This window comes from Protomyctophum bolini (assembly GCF_963924005.1).
Source record: "Protomyctophum bolini genome assembly, chromosome: 7".
Classification (NCBI taxonomy): domain Eukaryota; kingdom Metazoa; phylum Chordata; class Actinopteri; order Myctophiformes; family Myctophidae; genus Protomyctophum; species Protomyctophum bolini.
The window spans coordinates 21,731,384-21,750,938 of record NC_137868.1 but is presented as its reverse complement, the minus strand read 5'-3'; the positions used below and the strand labels follow the sequence as shown (position 1 = coordinate 21,750,938).

At 41.0% G+C, this 19,555-nt stretch overlaps 3 protein-coding genes across 3 annotated transcripts; all 3 read right to left on the bottom strand.

Annotated features, from left to right (window-relative positions):
• Positions 1 to 2,611: 2,611 nt before the first annotated feature.
• LOC308318179 (uncharacterized protein) lies at positions 2,612 to 3,809 on the bottom strand. Its single transcript, XM_080767618.1, has 3 exons — positions 3,673 to 3,809; positions 3,429 to 3,524; positions 2,612 to 3,320 (listed from the first exon to the last, which is right to left on the bottom strand). Exons 1-3 carry the CDS (start codon positions 3,709 to 3,711, stop codon positions 2,778 to 2,780), a joined length of 678 nt encoding a protein of 225 aa, XP_080623744.1. The 5' UTR covers positions 3,712 to 3,809; the 3' UTR covers positions 2,612 to 2,777.
• Positions 3,810 to 9,072: 5,263 nt separating this feature from the next.
• Positions 9,073 to 9,982, bottom strand: LOC308318619 (enhancer of split mgamma protein-like; the record flags this gene model as incomplete). The annotated part of the gene is made up of 3 exons (XM_080768235.1): positions 9,073 to 9,531; positions 9,644 to 9,739; positions 9,938 to 9,982. The coding sequence occupies 3 exons, from the start codon at positions 9,980 to 9,982 to the stop codon at positions 9,073 to 9,075; spliced, it is 600 nt and encodes a 199-aa protein (XP_080624361.1).
• Positions 9,983 to 15,889: 5,907 nt separating this feature from the next.
• Positions 15,890 to 16,868, bottom strand: LOC308318618 (uncharacterized protein; the record flags this gene model as incomplete). Its single annotated transcript, XM_080768234.1, has 3 exons — positions 15,890 to 16,429; positions 16,547 to 16,642; positions 16,830 to 16,868. The coding sequence occupies 3 exons, from the start codon at positions 16,866 to 16,868 to the stop codon at positions 15,890 to 15,892; spliced, it is 675 nt and encodes a 224-aa protein (XP_080624360.1).
• Positions 16,869 to 19,555: the final 2,687 nt, after the last annotated feature.

Genomic DNA, 19,555 nt, shown 5'->3' with positions numbered 1-19,555 from the left:
CGAGAGTCAAGTGTTAATTTCCCTGTGGGGGGAGGGGGGGCACTAGCTGCCCCCTTTGCACTCAGATGAACAGACCAAACAATGCAACATTTGAGGCCGAATGCAAAATATGAGGTGCTATATTTTGAGCGCTTTTGAAATGTATTAGGCCTAGGGTAAAATGGCATTTGGCCACAAACGGGATTAAAACACTTTAAACTATACGGACTATAATTCATTGCACATTTGGGGCATCAGGGTAAGCACCTTATATATTCATTATGTTCGTAACTCTAAGGGGGGCAGCTGGTTCCGTTATTTCTCCCCCATCAGGGAAATGATCTCGTAGATTGAAAATCGATCAAATCGGTCTAAATCTTAGGGCCGCTGTTAAATTTCTAATGTTAGCCTGCCTCATCTCTGTCTTCTTGATATATTAGCCTACTCTCTGCTTGGTGCACTGTGTCGTAGTAGGCTACGGCTACTTTAGCCATGCCCCTGAAACAGTAGCGTCATGTGAACCGTGCATGCAGGCTAGTATAGCATCCGAATGGGGTGTTTTGCTCTCAGGGGGGAGTCCGGAGGACAGACTCTACAATAGGCTACATCCTGTGCTTTGTAAAGGCCCTTGGCTTCCACACCAAACCAAACAGTCTTGGTAGGCTACTTGGTAGAGCAGGGAGGTGAGGCGTGCGTGTGTCAACACCTCGACAAACCGTTGCTTTTGTGATCAGTGGCAAGCGTGTGCTGCGTGTCGTGGGAAACGGTGGTCTTCGGCTAAAACTGACAAACGGTCCATTTTTTACGACGTGGGGGATAAAGTCCACCAATCAACTCTTTCCCAAGGGGAAAGAGGGAAGTCATTTGCACTTTATTACCTGTTAGAATTGATACATTATTGCGAAGTCTGCCTGACAGTGCCTAGCTGTCATGACTCATGTCCCCACGCGCACACCATTATAGCCTATAGGCCTACGTCCGGGGCCTCCGGGCTAACATAGGCAGGCTGAAAGCAACATCGGTTAATGTGAAGCCGAAATGTCGATATCAAATTACCGTGATACTGAACCAAGCATACAAATTCATTTTTCAACAAGTCTCGGGCTCTCGGCTCTGATTGGTCACCCACAACTCTGGGGTGAGCGAAATGTAATTAAAACTGAGGAGTGCCTACCGCCTAGTCAGGAGTGCCAGACCAATCATCCAAAACTAAATTTTCAGTTTAGCCTCTCGCTAAAAGGATGACTCCTCCGAGTTTGCTTAATTATAGAAGAGTGTCTCAAAGCCATCAAATAGCTGACTATATATAATACCTAACCTTAAAGCAAGAATTGATCAGGACAAACAGCATGAGTATAATAAAAATGATGGATGGATTTAGATGGCCTGTACAGAGTGCAGCATATAGTGCCCAATGCAAGCGATATACCCATGCCATGGCCATTCCCGTGAACCATGATCAACTATAGTTTAAAATACACATTTCAATATCAACAATTTACAATTTAGCAATTTACAATTTAGGCATTTAGCAGACGCTCTTACTCCAGAGCGATTTACAATAAGCAAAAAACAAAAAGCATGGCAATAGGCCTACGTGATGTATTGTCATGCTTTTATAGGCCTACATAAAAAGTAGTTATCATGAAACATGCGTATAATCTAAGGGCGTAGCCTAACTGTTTATATTAATTTGAATCACCTGCATGGTCTCGAGTCATTGATGTTTTTTAAATGTGCCTTCCTTTTTGGGTTATTCGGCAGAATAATCTCTGTAAAGAACCCAAACACGTTTTCTACTGAACTTTTCTATATTCTGGGTGAACAGACATTGTTATTATGATCTTATTGTGAAACAAGTCGTTTTCCTTAGATTTTGAGTTTTGAGCCAAATGCTTTTATTTTGAAGGGAGTTTTGTGGGACATAGCTTCCTGCGCACCGGAAAGAGGAAGAATATTGCATAATAAAATACTCTATGATAATAACCAGACATGAGAGAGAGAGGGGCCCTTTTTACTGTTTGCCATTGATACATTCAATGATTGTTTTAGCACCCCCCGAAGAGGCATAAGGTTGGTACACATGGACTGTATTTGCAATTTACAATACTACACGTTTTTGGAGCTAAAGGACTGTTGCTAAAAATGCATTGTTGATTTGTTTACATTCATGACTATTACATGAGCAAAGTGCTATTTTAAGCAGATCCATTATCCACAGTAAATGTATTGCTGACAAGGAGCGCTTCAGTGGGCAAAGTCAAACGAATGTATATATTTCTATATAAGGACGTGTACACTTATTGTACACACGCCAGGGAAAGAGTGTAAATATTTATCATGCATCCGCTTACTTAAGAGATGACAATAGACAGTGACACCTTTGTGTCACACCTTGAGGGCAAGCACGAGCCCATGCGTCGCGCGCATGTAAAAGGCACAGCAAACAGTCGACAAAATAGGATGCAAATAACAAATAAATAAATGTGCACAACTTTGACGATGAAGTTTTTATTTTTCAAATGGCAAAATAAAATAAATTAATGTGCAAAATATATTACATAAATATTACAAGAGTAACACAAGCAAGTGGCTGTGGCAGCACGTGTTCAAATAATATTTACAGTATTTACACTTATATTTACACAATATTTAGAATGACGGGCATCAATGTTCACGACATAAAAACATCCTTAAGGAAGTCTCAGTAATAAAGTATGTTGCATCCACGCATTCATCAATCAGCAGTATATTGTCTGTCAGTAAATGTTCATTTTCCCATGTCCTGGTTTCTGTATTTATGGCCAAGGCCTCCACGGTGACTGGCTGTTTGGGAGGCTCTGAGATTCGCTCTCTTTTCTCGCGGTAATTCTCTGCACCCTGACCTCAGGTTGATTTGGACTGTGAAGCTGTCGGACAACTTTGGAATACCCAGGTTGAAGTTGAACTCGCCGGGAAAGAGCCAAATTTCTCATTTTGAGAGCAATCCGCTGTCCGTGCGTGGAGGTCTGTGTCATCACCTGCAAGTTAAAGGATGATGGCTTCATGGTTAGAGAGCTGGCGGAACTGGCTGCAGCATCCATGCGCACGGACACAGAACGGGCCAAACGAGGAGCGAAAGAGGCATCCAGTGCTGCACCCAGCCTCTCCCCTTCCCCTTGAGGTCCCAGGAACTGGGTTGCTCTCTGCAGGCACTCCGACAAGCCATCTTGGAAGGAACGTTCCCGTCTTCCTCCACCGGCACATTCAGCTTTTTTTCTGTCCCAGTCAGCGGCATTTTGTAGGAAGAGGACCGTGTGTTCCAGAATCTCAGCTTTCTCCACTCTTCGCAGAGTCCCAGCCTGAAAAGCGGTGACAGCCGTTAGTTACGCAACCCCAACCAAAACAACTGGCATTGTGAGGACTCGGAGTTTCCAATGCGTTAGTGTCATATGGTGTTAGAGTTTTACCTGTTGTTGTGGATCTTGCAACAAAATGGTCCGTAGACTTTCTATGCTGCGACTCATTCTCTCCCTTCGGCGTCTCTCTATCTGAGGCTTGAGGATCTATAAGAGTCAGACGAAACGAGATACAAAATCGTACAAAATTTACAAACCTATCCCATAAGCAAACATTGGACATTTACGAATACTATATTTACACACAAAAATTATATTTCACCACCATTTCTATATGTATAATATCAATACACACCTTCCTATTGATTTTAGCTGCCTCTTCGTAGAGTTTCATCGTTCGTAGAGATCCAGAAATCAAAAACTAAAAATTACGAGGGGAATAAAATCATACAATGGCAACTGTCCGATTTCCTTTTGCGTTCAGTCCTTCCTGTGGCTGTGGGTCAGGGTGAATGACTAAACAGTAGGAGCACTGACGACTTTTATAAGCTTTGGGTATGGGTGTGCGCTGTGTGGTCCGTCAGCGACTCCTCCCACCACGTGTGTTGACTGTTGACCAGTAGTATCGGTAACTTCAACTTTGCATGGGAATTATTACTTTTATTTAGTTTAGGCTACACTTTATCATTAAATCATATCATTAAATACAGTGTAATTGTCTATTTTCCTGCAAAATGTGAAAGGTTGAGGATAAAAGTATAGGCTATATAGGTGCTTTGAACTTTTTTATTTCACAATGTAGAATGCAGGTAGGCCTACACTTCAAACGAAAGCACAAGTCAATACAAAAACTTACCTTGTGGACAAACCTGATTAAGCACCAAAGACTTGGTTAAAACATTTAAAGACATGCAAAAACAGGGTCCACCGTTTTAATTTCATCAAAACATTTAATGACGTATACGCATTTTAGTGTCAGGTGCGGAATGAAAAATGTCACATATTGGTTTTAAAATGAATGTAAATTACAATGCTGCTATGCACGGGGTCTTGACTCTTTACTGAAAAGATGCACGTGCCATGCAGGACTGGAGCAATACATTTAAACTGTTGTTTGCACAGTAGTGAACAAACTTTGGAAAACAAGATGGTGATTCACTATGCAGGAGGCCATCTCAGGAGAGGTGGACTTCAAACAAACTGAACTGAAAAGACAGAGAACTTTGGACTCAAGACAAAAAATAAATAAAACCATGGCACTTTATATTGACATTGTGAGGGGAGAAAAAACAAATGTGTTTGCCTTGATATATATTTTTTGTACTGTATGTAATCTCCATGTAATATATGCATACATCTTTAAACCCTAATCTTCAATAAAGTTTATTTTAAAAGACAAACGACAAACTAAAATATATTCTGGGCTACTGATACGATTCTGAAGTTCAAAGTAGACGATAGCCGTGCACGTGCTGAGGTGTGAACGGCATGCTTAGCGATTCCACGCAGCGCGATTCCATTTACAAGTGAAAGAGACATGTCTGCCAGAATGTCTAGCTGTAGCTGCGAAACTTTCATAGAGTTTCGGACAGTTCCCACGCTATTAAGGCAAATGAGATATTGCAGACCTTTAAATCTGATTCAGATCAGATTCAGAATCTGCGATCCATGATATAAGTGCTTATATGCTTTCTAGAACATCGATGACCAAAAAAGAACAACTGCCAGGGACATCAATTTTACGCACTATATGCATTCTTGTCCGTTTTCAGCAGCGCGCATTGAAGCATTTATACACATGATCAAATATAATTTGTCTATAGCCTATATATATATATATATATTTACTCTATTTCTAATTCTAAATAACGAAATGTTTCTTGTTTAACTTCGGTTAAGTGGGATTATTTTAAATGGAGGTGTCAAAGCATGTCAACACCTCTGCGCTAATGCTTGTGAAAGAAGCTCCCGTGTCACAATGGCAACAGGCGCCACACTGTCTGTAGGAAAGTTCCCTGTATATACATTTTAATTAGGCTACTCAGGACGATATATAACAGGCAGCAATACGGTTAATTCGATGTATTTGGTGAAAGTATACGTGCCTATACTGCCTATACGTTGGGCATGTATAACTTGAGCTGAAAACTTGAGATTTGGAATGACTATAAAACAGGCATCATTTGGATATCAAAGGCAACTAAATTGGCAACATGGTTTCTCCTTTGCAAAATTATTTCAGGCTAGCCTATATACCATGATATTTCAGTTGGGCTATATTCTACGGATGATGTTTAATGTGTTGCTAATATTCAGATTTCAGAACATATATACATTTAATCCTCAACGGAGCCTCAGTTATAGAGCACGAGCCTGCACTGCTGAAGAAGGGCGGTTCGTGTGAAGTTGACACCTGTTTCTATACGCGTGCATGCCATACGCCGGCTTATGCAGGAGACTATGCGCATTTGGGCTATATTATTAATTTTGTATTGCAGGTACTGAAGCATTTACACTTTTTACTTTATGTATTGAAGATATATCTTCATTATACATTAATTTCACTTTTACATCCTGTCCCATGACGCATCGTTTCTTCTCTGGCAAGCAATTTGAAAAAAGCTCGATCTAGATGACAAAAAAGGAGCCCTGACATTTGATTGCATGGAGCAAAGAAATTATAAGAATGTTCAATTTACCCTCAGGAAAATATCAATTGTTTGTGCCATTTATTGATCTTCAACCTCTTTGGCTTTGAGAAGAATGACAACGGTGGCACCTTAATTGTCATGCATGCATATAGTGTGAGCCCATAGGTTGGGCTTGAGACACGTGCCAGCCATAGGTGCCATGAGCAAACATGGTTGAGAACATGTTGTTGAGCAAAAACTTCTTCAGCCCCCCAGTCAGGCCACTGTTTTCCTAGTGGTGCGCAAAGGTACTGCAAGAGGGGCGCGAAGTAAGCTGAGGCGGAGGAAAAAACGCAAATGAGAAATACATTTTAAATGTGGTGTACATGTTTATAGAGGTGCGGTCGTGTGGAGCCACTTTCCCTTGAGTCTATTATGCTTTGCTGCTATACGCTACATATCGATTGACTGCTTATATTATGTATAGGGCTATATGTTTCCTTTTTGCTATCCTCTTAAATTTGTTTTCCTTAAGGAAAACAAATAGGCTATGTTGGTGTTGCATGCTGCAAAGTCCGTGAGCCGAACAAAATGTACACAATCAACTACACATGTAAAATAATACAATATAATAAAAAACCGTGAATCTTGAACCATATAGAACTGCCAGAACTATACATACACAGCACGAGCCAAGTTCTGTTGACACCTCTGTTTCAAACACGTGCCGACCAAGACCGAGTCTTTGAGTTTGGCTTGTCGATCAGGTCGGGTGTCGCAGCCAGCGGGACATGTGACATGGCATGGCTACGCGTGTCGGTGAAGTAAAGCGTGCCTTTGATGTGGCTTCCTGCATGGCGAGCTATACAGAGCTATAGTTATATGGGAGAAAGAACCCCCTTTTTTGCTGTAAACTTCGCTTATTTAGTTGCAGGATTTTTTTGATATTTATTCTGCTAAATTAATCAAACTTCAACTGACTAGACTTATATGTATGAGAAATCATAATGTTCCTTCAAATAGCCTTGGCCAAACGCACCCGAATACGTTAAGGGTTTTTTTTTTTGTATTAAGGGCCGAGGCCCGGTGTGGTAGAGTTATCAAAGTCTTCTATATGGTTATTTATTGATTAGTCTCTGGAATTGATAGTCTATACGAAATTAAAAGAGCTTTGACGTGGACTCCTGCATGTTCCCCATACTCCATTTTGACATGCAAAATTATTAGTCCTGTTGTCCTGTGGCTGAATATCACGCGCCCTAAATATATAGGTTTTATGTGCTGCCATGACTGGCACGTGTTGAAGTCATGTTAGAGGTGTGAGCGTTCCCACACACTTCCCTCTTCCTCACTTCCACAGATTGTATGCCTCTCCTCAGCGGGAGGCATGTATACTTTGGTTAGACATAGCGATAGCATTGGTTACAATGGTTAGACAATGGTCCGACTGGCTTAAGGTTGGTGAGGCGTGCGTTAAGGGTTGGACTTGGGAGATGGTTAAGGTTAGGTTTAGGTGTGCTGCCCCGTGAGGTTATAGGGTTAGGGTGAGGGTTTGAGTCGAGATATTGGATTGGTCCGATATCTCAAACCCTCATCCTAACCCTAACCTCCCACGGGGCAGCACACCTAAAAACACACACCCTCTACAAACCTTTGATTTTGCGATCATCAATCCGCTTTGGCGATTAACAATATAAAGACATGGATAAAGTCCACCAACTCTTTCCCATGGGAAAAGAGGGAAGTCATTTGCACTTTATTACCTGTTAGAATTAATACATTGTTGCAAAGTCTGCCTGTCATGTTCCCATGTCACACGCTATAACACCTGAGAGAGTGTTGGAGAGAGATGCAAATAGAAAAGTGACTCATGCTGCGGCGCTGCCAGTTGCCACAATATGCCCTATAGCCTACGTCCGGGGCCGGGCCACCGGGCAGGCGGAAAGATACAATTTGTGTGAACGGTAAAGCCGAAATTAAAAAGTAGCCTAATCAAATGAGAAATATCTTTGTATTTTGCCAATTACAGAAGCAACACGTTGTTCCTTTTTTTTTTTTTTATAAAAAGGAGACTGATCAAGCACAATAAATAGCACATGTTTGCTTTGCTATACTGCATGCAGGTGGGTGTTTAGCAGACCTGTCACCTGTCTGCACATTCATCTACTCTAAAACCTTATACAAAATAATGGCCTGTGATGGAATAATATTGTATAATAAAAGTAAATTCTACACAGGAATCTATATGTTCATATATGGATGCCTTGTCTGAAGTTACACGGCACCAATTTAGCGACAGCCTTGCCTTTGCAATATATCCACGCATGGTTATTATGGCTACGCGAGGCTGGCACCAATTTGCGTCACTTATAGCCTTAAACAATCATTGCAGTTTGTCAATTTTATTCTGTCCTGTAAAATCCATCAATAAAGCCATGCAGAAAATATTTTATGCCGTGGTGTGTTTAAACATGAATGCGTAAATTGCGGGTCATGCGACATGGATTAAATATAGGCCTAGGGCAAACCAATTGATAATTATCTGAGAACAATAATTCAACATGATATTTTTAGGCTATTTAAATTCAGTGTAATATAATATAATTTGTCCCATTTCTTTATCATGCCTCCTCTTTTAATGGTATTTTGTGTGTTGATCTGCACTGCCACTGTCTCATACTATTTTATGGAAAAGCACTTTGAATTGCCCTAAATGCTATAATAAAGTTGCCAATTGGCAATTGCCATGCCTTTGACTTGGGCGGTGGACAAGTGTGAAAGCACTTGAGCCATTGAATGAAACGTGCCAGCAATCAACAGTCAACAAATAGGGTGCAAATAGTCTATTAAACTAAATAAATAACACAATTTTGATTATAATTATTTTATTTTTCATACAAAGGTAAAAAAAAAAATACAATAAATTAATGTGCACATGAACTGATTACATAAATATTATAAGAAGAGCACCAGCAGTGAGCTGCTGCATGTTGTGTTCAAATGGCGTCATCAATATTTACAGCAGAATGACAGGGATCCATTTTCACAACATCCAGGAAGTCAGGAATAAAGTATGTTGCAACCCACGCAGTAAATGTTCATTTTCCCATGTCCTGGTTCTGTATTCATGCAGACCAAGGCCTCCACGGTGACTGGCTGTCTGGGAGGCTCTGAGATTGGCTCTCTTGAAGTTGAACTCGCCGGGAAAGAGCCAAATTTCTCATTTTGAGAGCAATCCGCTGTCCGTGCATGGAGGTCTGTGTCATCACCTGCAAGTTAAAGGATGATGGCTTCATGGTTAGAGAGCTGGCGGAACTGGCTGCAGCATCCATGCGCACGGAGACAGAACGGGCCAAACGAGGAGCGAAAGAGGCATCCAGTGCTGTCCCCAGCCTCTCCCCTTCCCCTTGAGGTCCCAGGAACTGGTTTGCTCTCTGCAGGCACTCCGAAAAGCCATCTTGGAAGGAACGTTGCCGTCCTCCTCCAACTTCAGCTTTATTTCTGTCCCAGTCAGCAGCATTTTGTAGGAAGAGGACCGTGTGTTCCAGAATCTCAGCTTTCTCCACTCTTCGCAGAGTCCCAGCCTGAAAAGCCGTGACAACCGTTAATACGCAACCCCAACCAAAACAACATCTTGGCATTGTGAGGAGTTTCCAATGCTGTCATGTGTTAATGTCATAAATGTTAGAGTTTTACCTGTTGTTGTGGATCTTGCAACAAAATGGTCCGTAGACTTTCTATGCTGCGACTCATTCTCTCCCTTCGACGTCTCTCTATCTGAGGCTTGAGGAGCTATAAGGGTCAGACGAAAAAAATAATAGTGGAAGGAGGTCAGTCTGCGTAAAATCAAAGCCCATATCGCCACAAATGCACACACAAATGCACACACACACACACACACACACACACACACACACACACACACACACACACACACACACACACACACACACACACACACACACACACATAGCTATACACAGTACACACCTTCATGTTGATTTTGATTTTAGCTTCCTCTTCGTAGAGTTTCATCGTATAGAGATCCAGAAATCAAGAACTTGCTGGAGCAGCTGTTGGAGCAGTGACAACTTTTATAAGCCTTGGTGGGTGGGTGGGCCCGTCAGTGACTCCTCCCACCACGTGTGTTGACCAGTAAAATGCTTGTTTACTGCAGGTGCATAACTATAAGTGCATGACTAAGTTAGTTGAAAGACGGTGTACGTACGAGCTCTGATTTCGATAGTGTTTGTTTAGTAACATGGGTCTCCCTGTTTCTCCAGCTCTTCAGTAAAGATTTTCAGGTGAGTTGCAGCTCATTTATCAACTTTAGAGTTCCAACTTCCAGTTCCAAATGTGTGTAGGCTTACTCAAATACATTTTCTGTTTACCGAGTACTGTTTAAGAATTGGAAACCCTAACCCCTACTGAACAAACAATAACAACGGATATATCTTAATAAATGAATACAATGATAATCATAAAATAAAAAGCCACACATATATATATTGCATGTGCATTGCTGCATTGGTCTAAGTCAGATAGCTTATTATTCTGGGGCCTGCAGGCTATACTGACATACGATTCTGAAGACCAAAGTAGACTCATCCTGATCCACGGGCAGTCGGGCACGTGCTGACAGTCAGGTGTGAACGGCATGCTTAGCTAAACTCACAGCGCGATCCCATTTACAAGTGAAAGAGACATGTCTGCCAGAATGTCTGCTAGCTGTAAACTGCGAAAGGGACAGTTCCCACGTTGTAAAATCAAAGTATTTTCTAGCTAGAGCACATGGGGGGGGAAATCCAGGGACATCAGTTATTTTACGGATGCATTCATTTAATATATTGGAAAGGAAGTGGTAACTAACACGAAGAGGTCTGAAGCATTTACGCATGGATCATGTTCTAATTCAAATATACATATTATTTGTGTAGGCTATAGCCTAAATAGTTTCATCATATAGGCTATACTCTAAATAACGAAATGTTTCTTGTTAAACTGCATGGGTTTTGTTTTGTAAGGCATTACGTTTATACATTTGAGGTGTCAATTGGCTAATTTGTGTGCAACTGTGCATAGGCCGAGGACAAATCTGGTCAGTAATTCCTTCATTGGTGAAAGCACGTGCCTTATATGTTGGACAATGGGCTGTAAACTTGAGCCATTTAAAGACACGTGCCAAATTGAGAAAATAGGCAGCAAAAGTCAACCTTTATTCGGCCATATCCATATTCCATATAACCATGCATTGGCCAGTTTTTCCCTATAGTGGGGCGCAAAGGTACACACTTAATTGAGACTTTGTCATTTGATTATATATATGGAGGAAATAATAGGGCAAACACATTCTAAATGTTCAATTTACTTTCAGGGAAATAACCAATTGACAAAGGTGGTTTTCATGCACACCACACACGTAGTGTGAAAGAATGCACGAGCCCATATGGTTGAGCTTGACTTTGAGACACGTGCCAGCCATAAGTACCAACTTCTTCAGCCCCCTGACTCTTAGCTGCAGGCCACTTTCCTAGTGGTGCGCAAAGGTACTGCAAGAGGGACGCGAGGTGAGCAGAACTATACACAACACTGCCAGAACTACACAGCACGTCTGCACGAGCCATTGCTCAACGGGGTTCGTGTCAAGTTGACGCCTCTTTTTAAAGCACGTGCCAACCAAGGCGGACAACTATTTTAATGCAGCCGACTCTTTGAGTTCGTCTTGACAGGTCGGGTGTCGCAGCCAGCAGGACATGTTCGGCGCGTGTCAGTGAAGTGAAGCGTGCCTTTGATGAGGCGACCATTATATGGTTATTTATTCAGGGGGCGTTTGAACTTTGAAGTGGACTCCCACGACACAGTTGACATGCAAGATTAGTCCTGTTGTCCTATGTGGCTGAATATCACGGCGTGCATGGTGCCCTAAAATGTATAGGTTTTATGTGCTGCCATGACTGGCACGTGTGAGTGCCAGTCTTCCTCACACACCCTTAACTTATCTTTGACTTTGTTCCAACTTCCACAGATTGTCAGACAGTCAGCGGCATTATGAACATGTTTGTACGCAAAAAAACTAAACAAAAATAGAAAAACAAAAAGACAGTGTTGTAAATGTTTTTTCTTCGGCTAAAACGGACAAACGGTCGTTAATGACATGGGATAAAGTCCACCAACTCTTTCCCAAGGACTCAGGGAAGTCATTTGCACTTTATTACCTGTTAGAATTGATACATTGTTACAAAGTCTGCTGCATGTTCCCACGCGCACACGTTAACATCTGAGAGATGCAAATGAGTTATATGACTGCTGCCACAAAGACAAAATTCCCTGTCTAAACTGCGAAACTTTAATAGAGTTTGGGATTGGGACATGCAGTGCATGCACGCTGTCAAGGCACAATAAATGAGATATTGATGATATTATTTTGTTATTCTAAATAACGAAATGTTTCTTGTTAAACTTGATTTTGGTTAAGTGGTATTATTTAAATGTTATAGGTGTCAAAGCATGTCTAATAACACCTCTGCGCTAATTTGTTTGTGAAAGAAGATCCAGTAACTCATTCACAATGGCAACAGGCGCCACACTGCCGGTGGGAAAGTTTCCATACATTTTAATTAGGCTACTCAGGACGAAATCTATAACAGGCACATATACAGTTAATTTGGTCCTATCATTGATACGGACCAAATTAATATCATGCATGGAAGGAAGCATGAGGTCAGTCCGCTATTTGAAATGACTCATAGATGATAGATCTATATAAAACAGGCATCATTTGGATATCAAAAGGCAACTATGTTTTGTCCTTTATTGGAAATGTATTTCAGGCTACTATATATTTCAGCACAAGAAAGGGCTCGTGCAGTTGACAACTCTGTTTCTAACGCGTGCCAACCAAGATACATTTATTACAGGAGAGGAAACTTTATATATAGGCTATTTATGTATTTATTGGCTTATTGACTTGTTTTGTATCTGCTGTATTTCGCGCACAGCATTTACACCTTTTACTTACGTTTATTGAAGATATCTTCATTTTAACTCACATTTAACATCGTGTCCCATGCAATTTTGTAGCCTATATGCAACGTTTCTTCTCTGGCAAGTATAGGTTTTATTATTATTATTATTATTATTTATTTTTTAAGTTCTAGCTGGCAGAACAGGAAGAAATAGGGCAAGCAAATGTATATCCCATTTCTTTATCTTCATCCTCTTTGACTTGGAGAAGAATGACAACGCGACGTTGTCATGCGCAAAGGTATACCTATACTGCAACAAGAGGGGCTGGGGCACGATGCATGTGAGAACTACACACGGAGCACGAGCCATATTGCTCAACGGGGTTCGTGTCAAGTTGACACCTCTGTTTCAAACACGTGCCAACCAAGACTCTAATGCAGCCGACTCTTTGAATTTGGCTTTACCGGTCGGGTGTCGCCCATAGAGTATTAAGGTGTGCCATGGTTCTTGGCAGGACGTATGCCGTCTGCGGCGCGTGTCAGACTGACACTGTCAGTGACATAAAGCGCCTTTGATGTGGCGACTCGACAGAAGGAGCCCACTTTTCTGCTGTAAACTTTGTTTGTCGTTTATTTAGTTGTAGGATTAATTTATTTTGCTAAATTTAACTTAACAACTGATGAGAATCCATAATGTTCAACGAATACATTTCTGTTGTTATGACTCTGAGATTATTATATTATTTTCCTCTCAAGTTAAATTAAGGCCCGGAAGTTCTCAAAGTCAGCTGATTAGAAGGGGGCATGGCTTTGAAGTGGACTCCCACGGGCCACATGCGCTCACATTTGACATGCAAAATTAGTCCTGTCCTGTGGCTGTCTTTTATAGCGCACGGCGTGGTGGTGTCGTTGTAAATGCAGGTTTGATGTGCTGCCACGTGTTGGAATTATAGAGGTGTGAGCGTTCCCACACACTTCCCTCTTCCTCCTCACACGCCCTTAAATTATCTTATTTGTGCACAGATTGTCAGGCAGTCAGCGGTTAGGATAGAACATAAATTATATGTAGGCCTGCCTATATGCAAAATTAAAGACCAGTGTCTTACTTAAATTAGCCAACTTAATTAAAAATATAACAATAACTTGGTCACTAAGTCTGTTGATTAATTGATTTCAGTTGTCTCTGTTAGGAATTTAAGACAGACATATATAAGAATAATATGTTTTTGTGTAGAACACGCGCCGATATTGGTGCACGGAAGGTGAAGCGTGTGCCTTGACAAACCTTTGATTTTGTGATCAATCGCTTTGGCGAGCGTTAAGGCCTATATAATAAAGTGTATTTAGCTATGGTCTTTCTTATACGCACACCAAATCCTTAGTGGTGCATGCCTGTCCACGGGAGAAAAATCTAAAAAGTCTTTAAGAAGAAAGTGGTCACATGCCTGATACTGCTAGGCTGATAGCCAAAGTGCCAATAATTTATTTTAGGCAATAAGTGTGGGATAAAGTCCACCAACTCTTTCCCAAGGGAAAAGAGGGAAGTCATTTGCACTTTATTACCTGTTAGAATTGATACATTGTTGCAAAGTCTGCCTGTCATGTTCCCACGCACACACGTTAACATCTGAGAGATGCAAATGAGTTATATGACTGCTGCCACAAAATTCCCTGTCATTACGTCCGGGCCACCGGGCAGGCGGAAAGCAGAAATTTGTGTGAACTCGGAATTTCGTCATAATGAAATCAAAGCAATAGCATTAGCATTGTATTTTTCTTAATTTATACTGCATCAAGCAACACATTGTTCCGACATTTCCGCAGTATGCGTATTACCAAGCCAATTTATTTCTAAGTTTATACTTTCACTCACACAAAAGTATAGGCCTATATGCTCCAGCATAATATCATGTAATGCTGGAGCATATAGGCCATATGATGATATATACTAATTGGCTCGTCAGGTCTGCTTAAAGGATGTTCACATTGTGCACTGTCTAAAAAACATTATACTCTGCAAAGAGCCTATTAGTGATGTAAATTAAACAGGATTATAGATTGTTCATCATCGGTGCCTATACAAGTTGCACGCGCGGCACGGAGCTCCATTTATTCTGAACATAGATGATACGGTACAATAACCATTTGTCAATTCTATTTTATAATAGCCTTCAAATTCTAAGAACGTTTTACCCGTTTTATGTTTAGTTTATTACTTTATTCAATCCCACTCATTGGTCAGGACTCATGGATCATGTCTTTTAAAGTGTGCCTTGTTGGATTATCCAGCGGCATCATAGCATATTAACCGTTATTTATGTCTTTCGCTATCTTGAAAAAAATTAAAGTAATAATAGTTCCATGTATGTTTAAAAAATATATATGCGTAAATTGCGTAATATGCGTAAAGAGACATGTAAATATTGAAAAAATAACCTATACGGCTGTCAGCAAGTAGTGGTCCCGCTCCGTGTTCATTTTGCACTTGACTTAACGCTGTCATAATGTTTTATGGAAAAAACACTTTGAATTGCCCTGTTGTATAAAATGCTATAGGCCTAATAAACGTGTCCTGCCTTTGACTTGGAGAAAAAGGCTATAGTGGACTTGAAAGCACGAGCCCGTCACGTGCCAGCAATCAACAGAGTCCACAAATAGGGCGTATTAACAAATAACACAATTTTGATTATGATTTTTTATTTTTTCAAATATAGGTACAAATATAATAAATTAATGTGCAAAAATATATATTACAAGACGAGTATAAGCATTGAACTGTTACATGTTGTGTTCAAATGATGTAATCAATATATATTTACAGTATTTACAATATTGACAGAATGATAGGGATCAATGTTCAACATAAAAACACCCTTGAAGGAAGACCCTAAAATATGTTGCATCCACGCATTCATCAATCAGCAGTATATTGTCTGTCAGTAAATGTTCATTTTCCTGCATGTCCTGGTTTCTGTATTTATGGCCAAGGCCTCCACGGTGACTGGCTGTCTGGGAGGCTCTGGGATTGGCTCTCTTTTCTCGCGGTAATTCTCTGCACCCTGACCTCAGGTTGATTTGGACTGTGAAGCTGTCGGGCAACTTTGGAATATCCATGACGTTGAAGTTGAACTCGTCGGGAAAGAGCCAAATTTCTCATTTTGAGAGCAATCCGCTGTCCGTGAATGGAGGTCTGTGTCATCACCTGCAAGTTAAAGGATGATGGCTTCATGGTTAGAGAGCTGGCGGAACTGGCTGCAGCATCCATGCGCACGGAGACAGAACGGGCCAAACGAGGAGCGAAAGAGGCATCCAGTGCTGCCCCCAGCCTCTCCCCTTCCCCTTGAGGTCCCAGGAACTGGGTTGCTCTCTGCAGGCACTCCGAAAAGCCATCTTGGAAGGAACGTTGCCGTCCTCCTCCACCTTCAACTTTATTTCTGTCCCAGTCAGCGGCATTTTGTAGGAAGATGACCGTGTGTTCCAGAATCTCAGCTTTCTCCACTTTGCGCTGAGTCCCACCCTGTAGAAAGCGGTGACCGGTTAATACAAAAATATTGGCATTGTGCTGTGCTATCTATATAACCCTTTTCGTTTCCATGCATTCACTAAGGGTCACAAATTGGTTTGGGATATTTACCTGTTGTGGAGGATCCTGCGACAAAAGTGTCCGCAGACTTTCAATGCTGCGGTTCATCCTCTCCCTTCGACGCCTCTCTGTCTGAATCTTGAGGACCTGAGTCGACGAAACGATATAGTGGAGGGAGGTTAGAATACATTGTCAAAATTCGCAAAATACCAAAACACCTTTTTTCTTAGACCTTGGAGGGATGCTGGTTTCGAAACTTTCACGAAATAATTCCTAGGGTTGTATATTTCACTGATTGTATATATTATATTTTAAATATAGATTGCACCTATACCTTTCTGTTGAGTTTTGGATCATCTTCGTAGAGTTTCATCTTAGCGATCCAGAAATCAAAACCGGAAAATATGAAAATATATATCACAATGGCATTGGTAGCACAGCTATAGCAGTTGTCCGTTTTCTGTGTGTGGGCAGTGTGCGAATACAGTGTGTGTGTCAGACTGCATGTGAAATGATAATAAGAGAGAGCACGGACGGCTTTTATGCCATGGGTGGGCCGTGGGCGGGGCGCTCAGTGACTCCTCCTATCACCACCACGCCTCAACAAGCAGCTCGTAGCAGTTGGATTCAACTTCAACTTTATAATGTCACAGTCACATCACATCACAGCTTACAGGTTTTTACAGGTTTTATTAGAGGTATTAGGCTACTTTGCCTTTACGCTCCCATTATTTCGTTTTCAAGAGAAGGAAGAATCGAATCGATATATAAGGACGATAACAGGTCGATAGGCTATTCAATATGAGAGCGTGAAGTAGGCTAGGCCTACCCAAGTAGGTCAAATTAAATATTAAAATTATTCCTGATATGAGTAAGTAGAGGTTCGTTTCAAGAAATTGAAATGAGGCAGTTATAGCAGAATATATATAGGCCTAAGCAGTCCATAACGTGCCCCCTAGCTCTCTGCCCCAGGGGCTGCGCCATAATAATAATTTAATAATAATAATAATAATCAGGGATGTTGATTCTGAATACATCTATAGGCCTACCTACAGCATGCATGTGACACGTCACGAACAATTATTTTTACATTCATAAAACACGTGTTGTATAGCCTATAGTTTGTAGGCTTATAGATAGCCTGCCCTAAGATTCGCTGATGATCAAATCCTGCACCATTATATATTGTGCGCGTCGTGACTCGTGCCTGAATTTACTAGCAAGAATATTTTCAAAGGCACACTTTTGGTGTCACGCGCTATATATGCCTACACTACTATATTATTTCAGTATAAGCGCGCGCTCTCTCTCTCTCTCTCTCTCTCTCTCTCTCTCTCTCTCTCTCTCTCTCTCTCTCTCTCTCTCTCGCGCACGTGCAAGGGGCATCTTCTTCAGTCAGTTGTTTTACACACGGCATTGCAAGATTTGGAAAGAAAATAATAGTAGGCCTATAGCATTGACATGAAGTCGATTCTAAATGAGCATGACTAAAATGCAAACGAGCCTTGCCAATTTGCATTTTATTGCCAAATGCCCGTGGGAAGCGTGTGCTTGTTATAGGCCTATTAGACCTGTTAGAATTGATACGTCTAAACAAAGTGAGAACAGAACTCTGCAACACGCTGACCGTGAGAATGAGCTATAAACCTTTCTCCCACACTCCCACACCTATAGGCCTATAAATTAACCCAATAAAAAGGCTATCAACTCGCGCTTTTCGTCGTGAGGATGCGACTGGAACAAGCAAACCATTAAGGCGAGATTTGCAAGGCTCTTTTTACATATAATATATTTATTTATTATAGCCTATATATTTTTTGGTGTCAGACAGGACATATAATGTAATCATTGTATTGTGTCTGAATAATCCCGTAAGGGATGGGCTGCGAAAGGCAGCCATGGGACACTTAATTTGAACTCGAAATGTTGTATGCTAAAGGTGATATTTTTGTTTGACTGAGCTATAGCCTATATATATTCCATCATCTGTGATTATAATACACGTCGATTGAAGAGCTGTTGAATTGCTCAAAACACCTTTCATCAAAACACACACACACACACACACCACACACACACACACACACACACACACACACACACACACACACACACACACACACACACACACACGCACACACGCACACACGCACGCGAGCCAATGCAGAGCAGTGAAGAGGCTCGTGTCACATTGACACCTTTCAAACGCGTGCCAACCAGACGGTGCATAAATATACCTAACCTATACGCCTTTGTATTTATTTAAACATATAGGTGAATCAGATATACCTAAATCTTTGACTAATCATTGAAGATAAATATACGAGCTTATGTGTATATTAAGATAAAGCTTGCACAATGATTCTGAATGATGCATTTATTTACACATGTACCAAATGTTATATAGGCTATAGTCTCTACTGTTAAAGGCAACATGGATTGAAAATCTTTCACGGCACGCCAATAGTTTACGAAATATTTCTTAAACTGGGGCTTTTGGTTAGTTATCGGTATCAACGCATGTCTACATGTCTAACACCTTCATTTATGTGTGAAAGAAAAACCCAACAACAGAGTGTGTGCATGGGCGACAACCGACAAATGTTCCCCCCGACAATTCTTTGCTTTTATTTGGCAGCAGGCGCCGCACGTCTGGTGGGAAAGCCCACCTTAATTTTAATTAGGGCTATACTGAACAGTAACGTTCGAAATCTAAAACACAATAAAGATCATTTGGCCTACTTTTTTCTTTCTTATAACAAAGTCCCACTTCACCTTTATTTATATAGTCCTGCCCTAATATCAAAGCTATAGAGTGTGCCTATTTTGGTTCTTGAATAGGCCTACCCTGTATCATTAAACTTCTTAAAAGAGTTACACTAACCACATGTTGTGAGCTTGTAGATCGGCTATTTGAAATATTCTTTTAAATGTTTTAAAAAATAGTAAAAAATGGCAAGTTTAGATGGGGTGGTGCAAGACATAACAGTCTTTAAATGTCTTAATTAATTACATAGCACAAGAAACAAGCTCCTATGGCTTTTTGTGTTATCCTTTGAA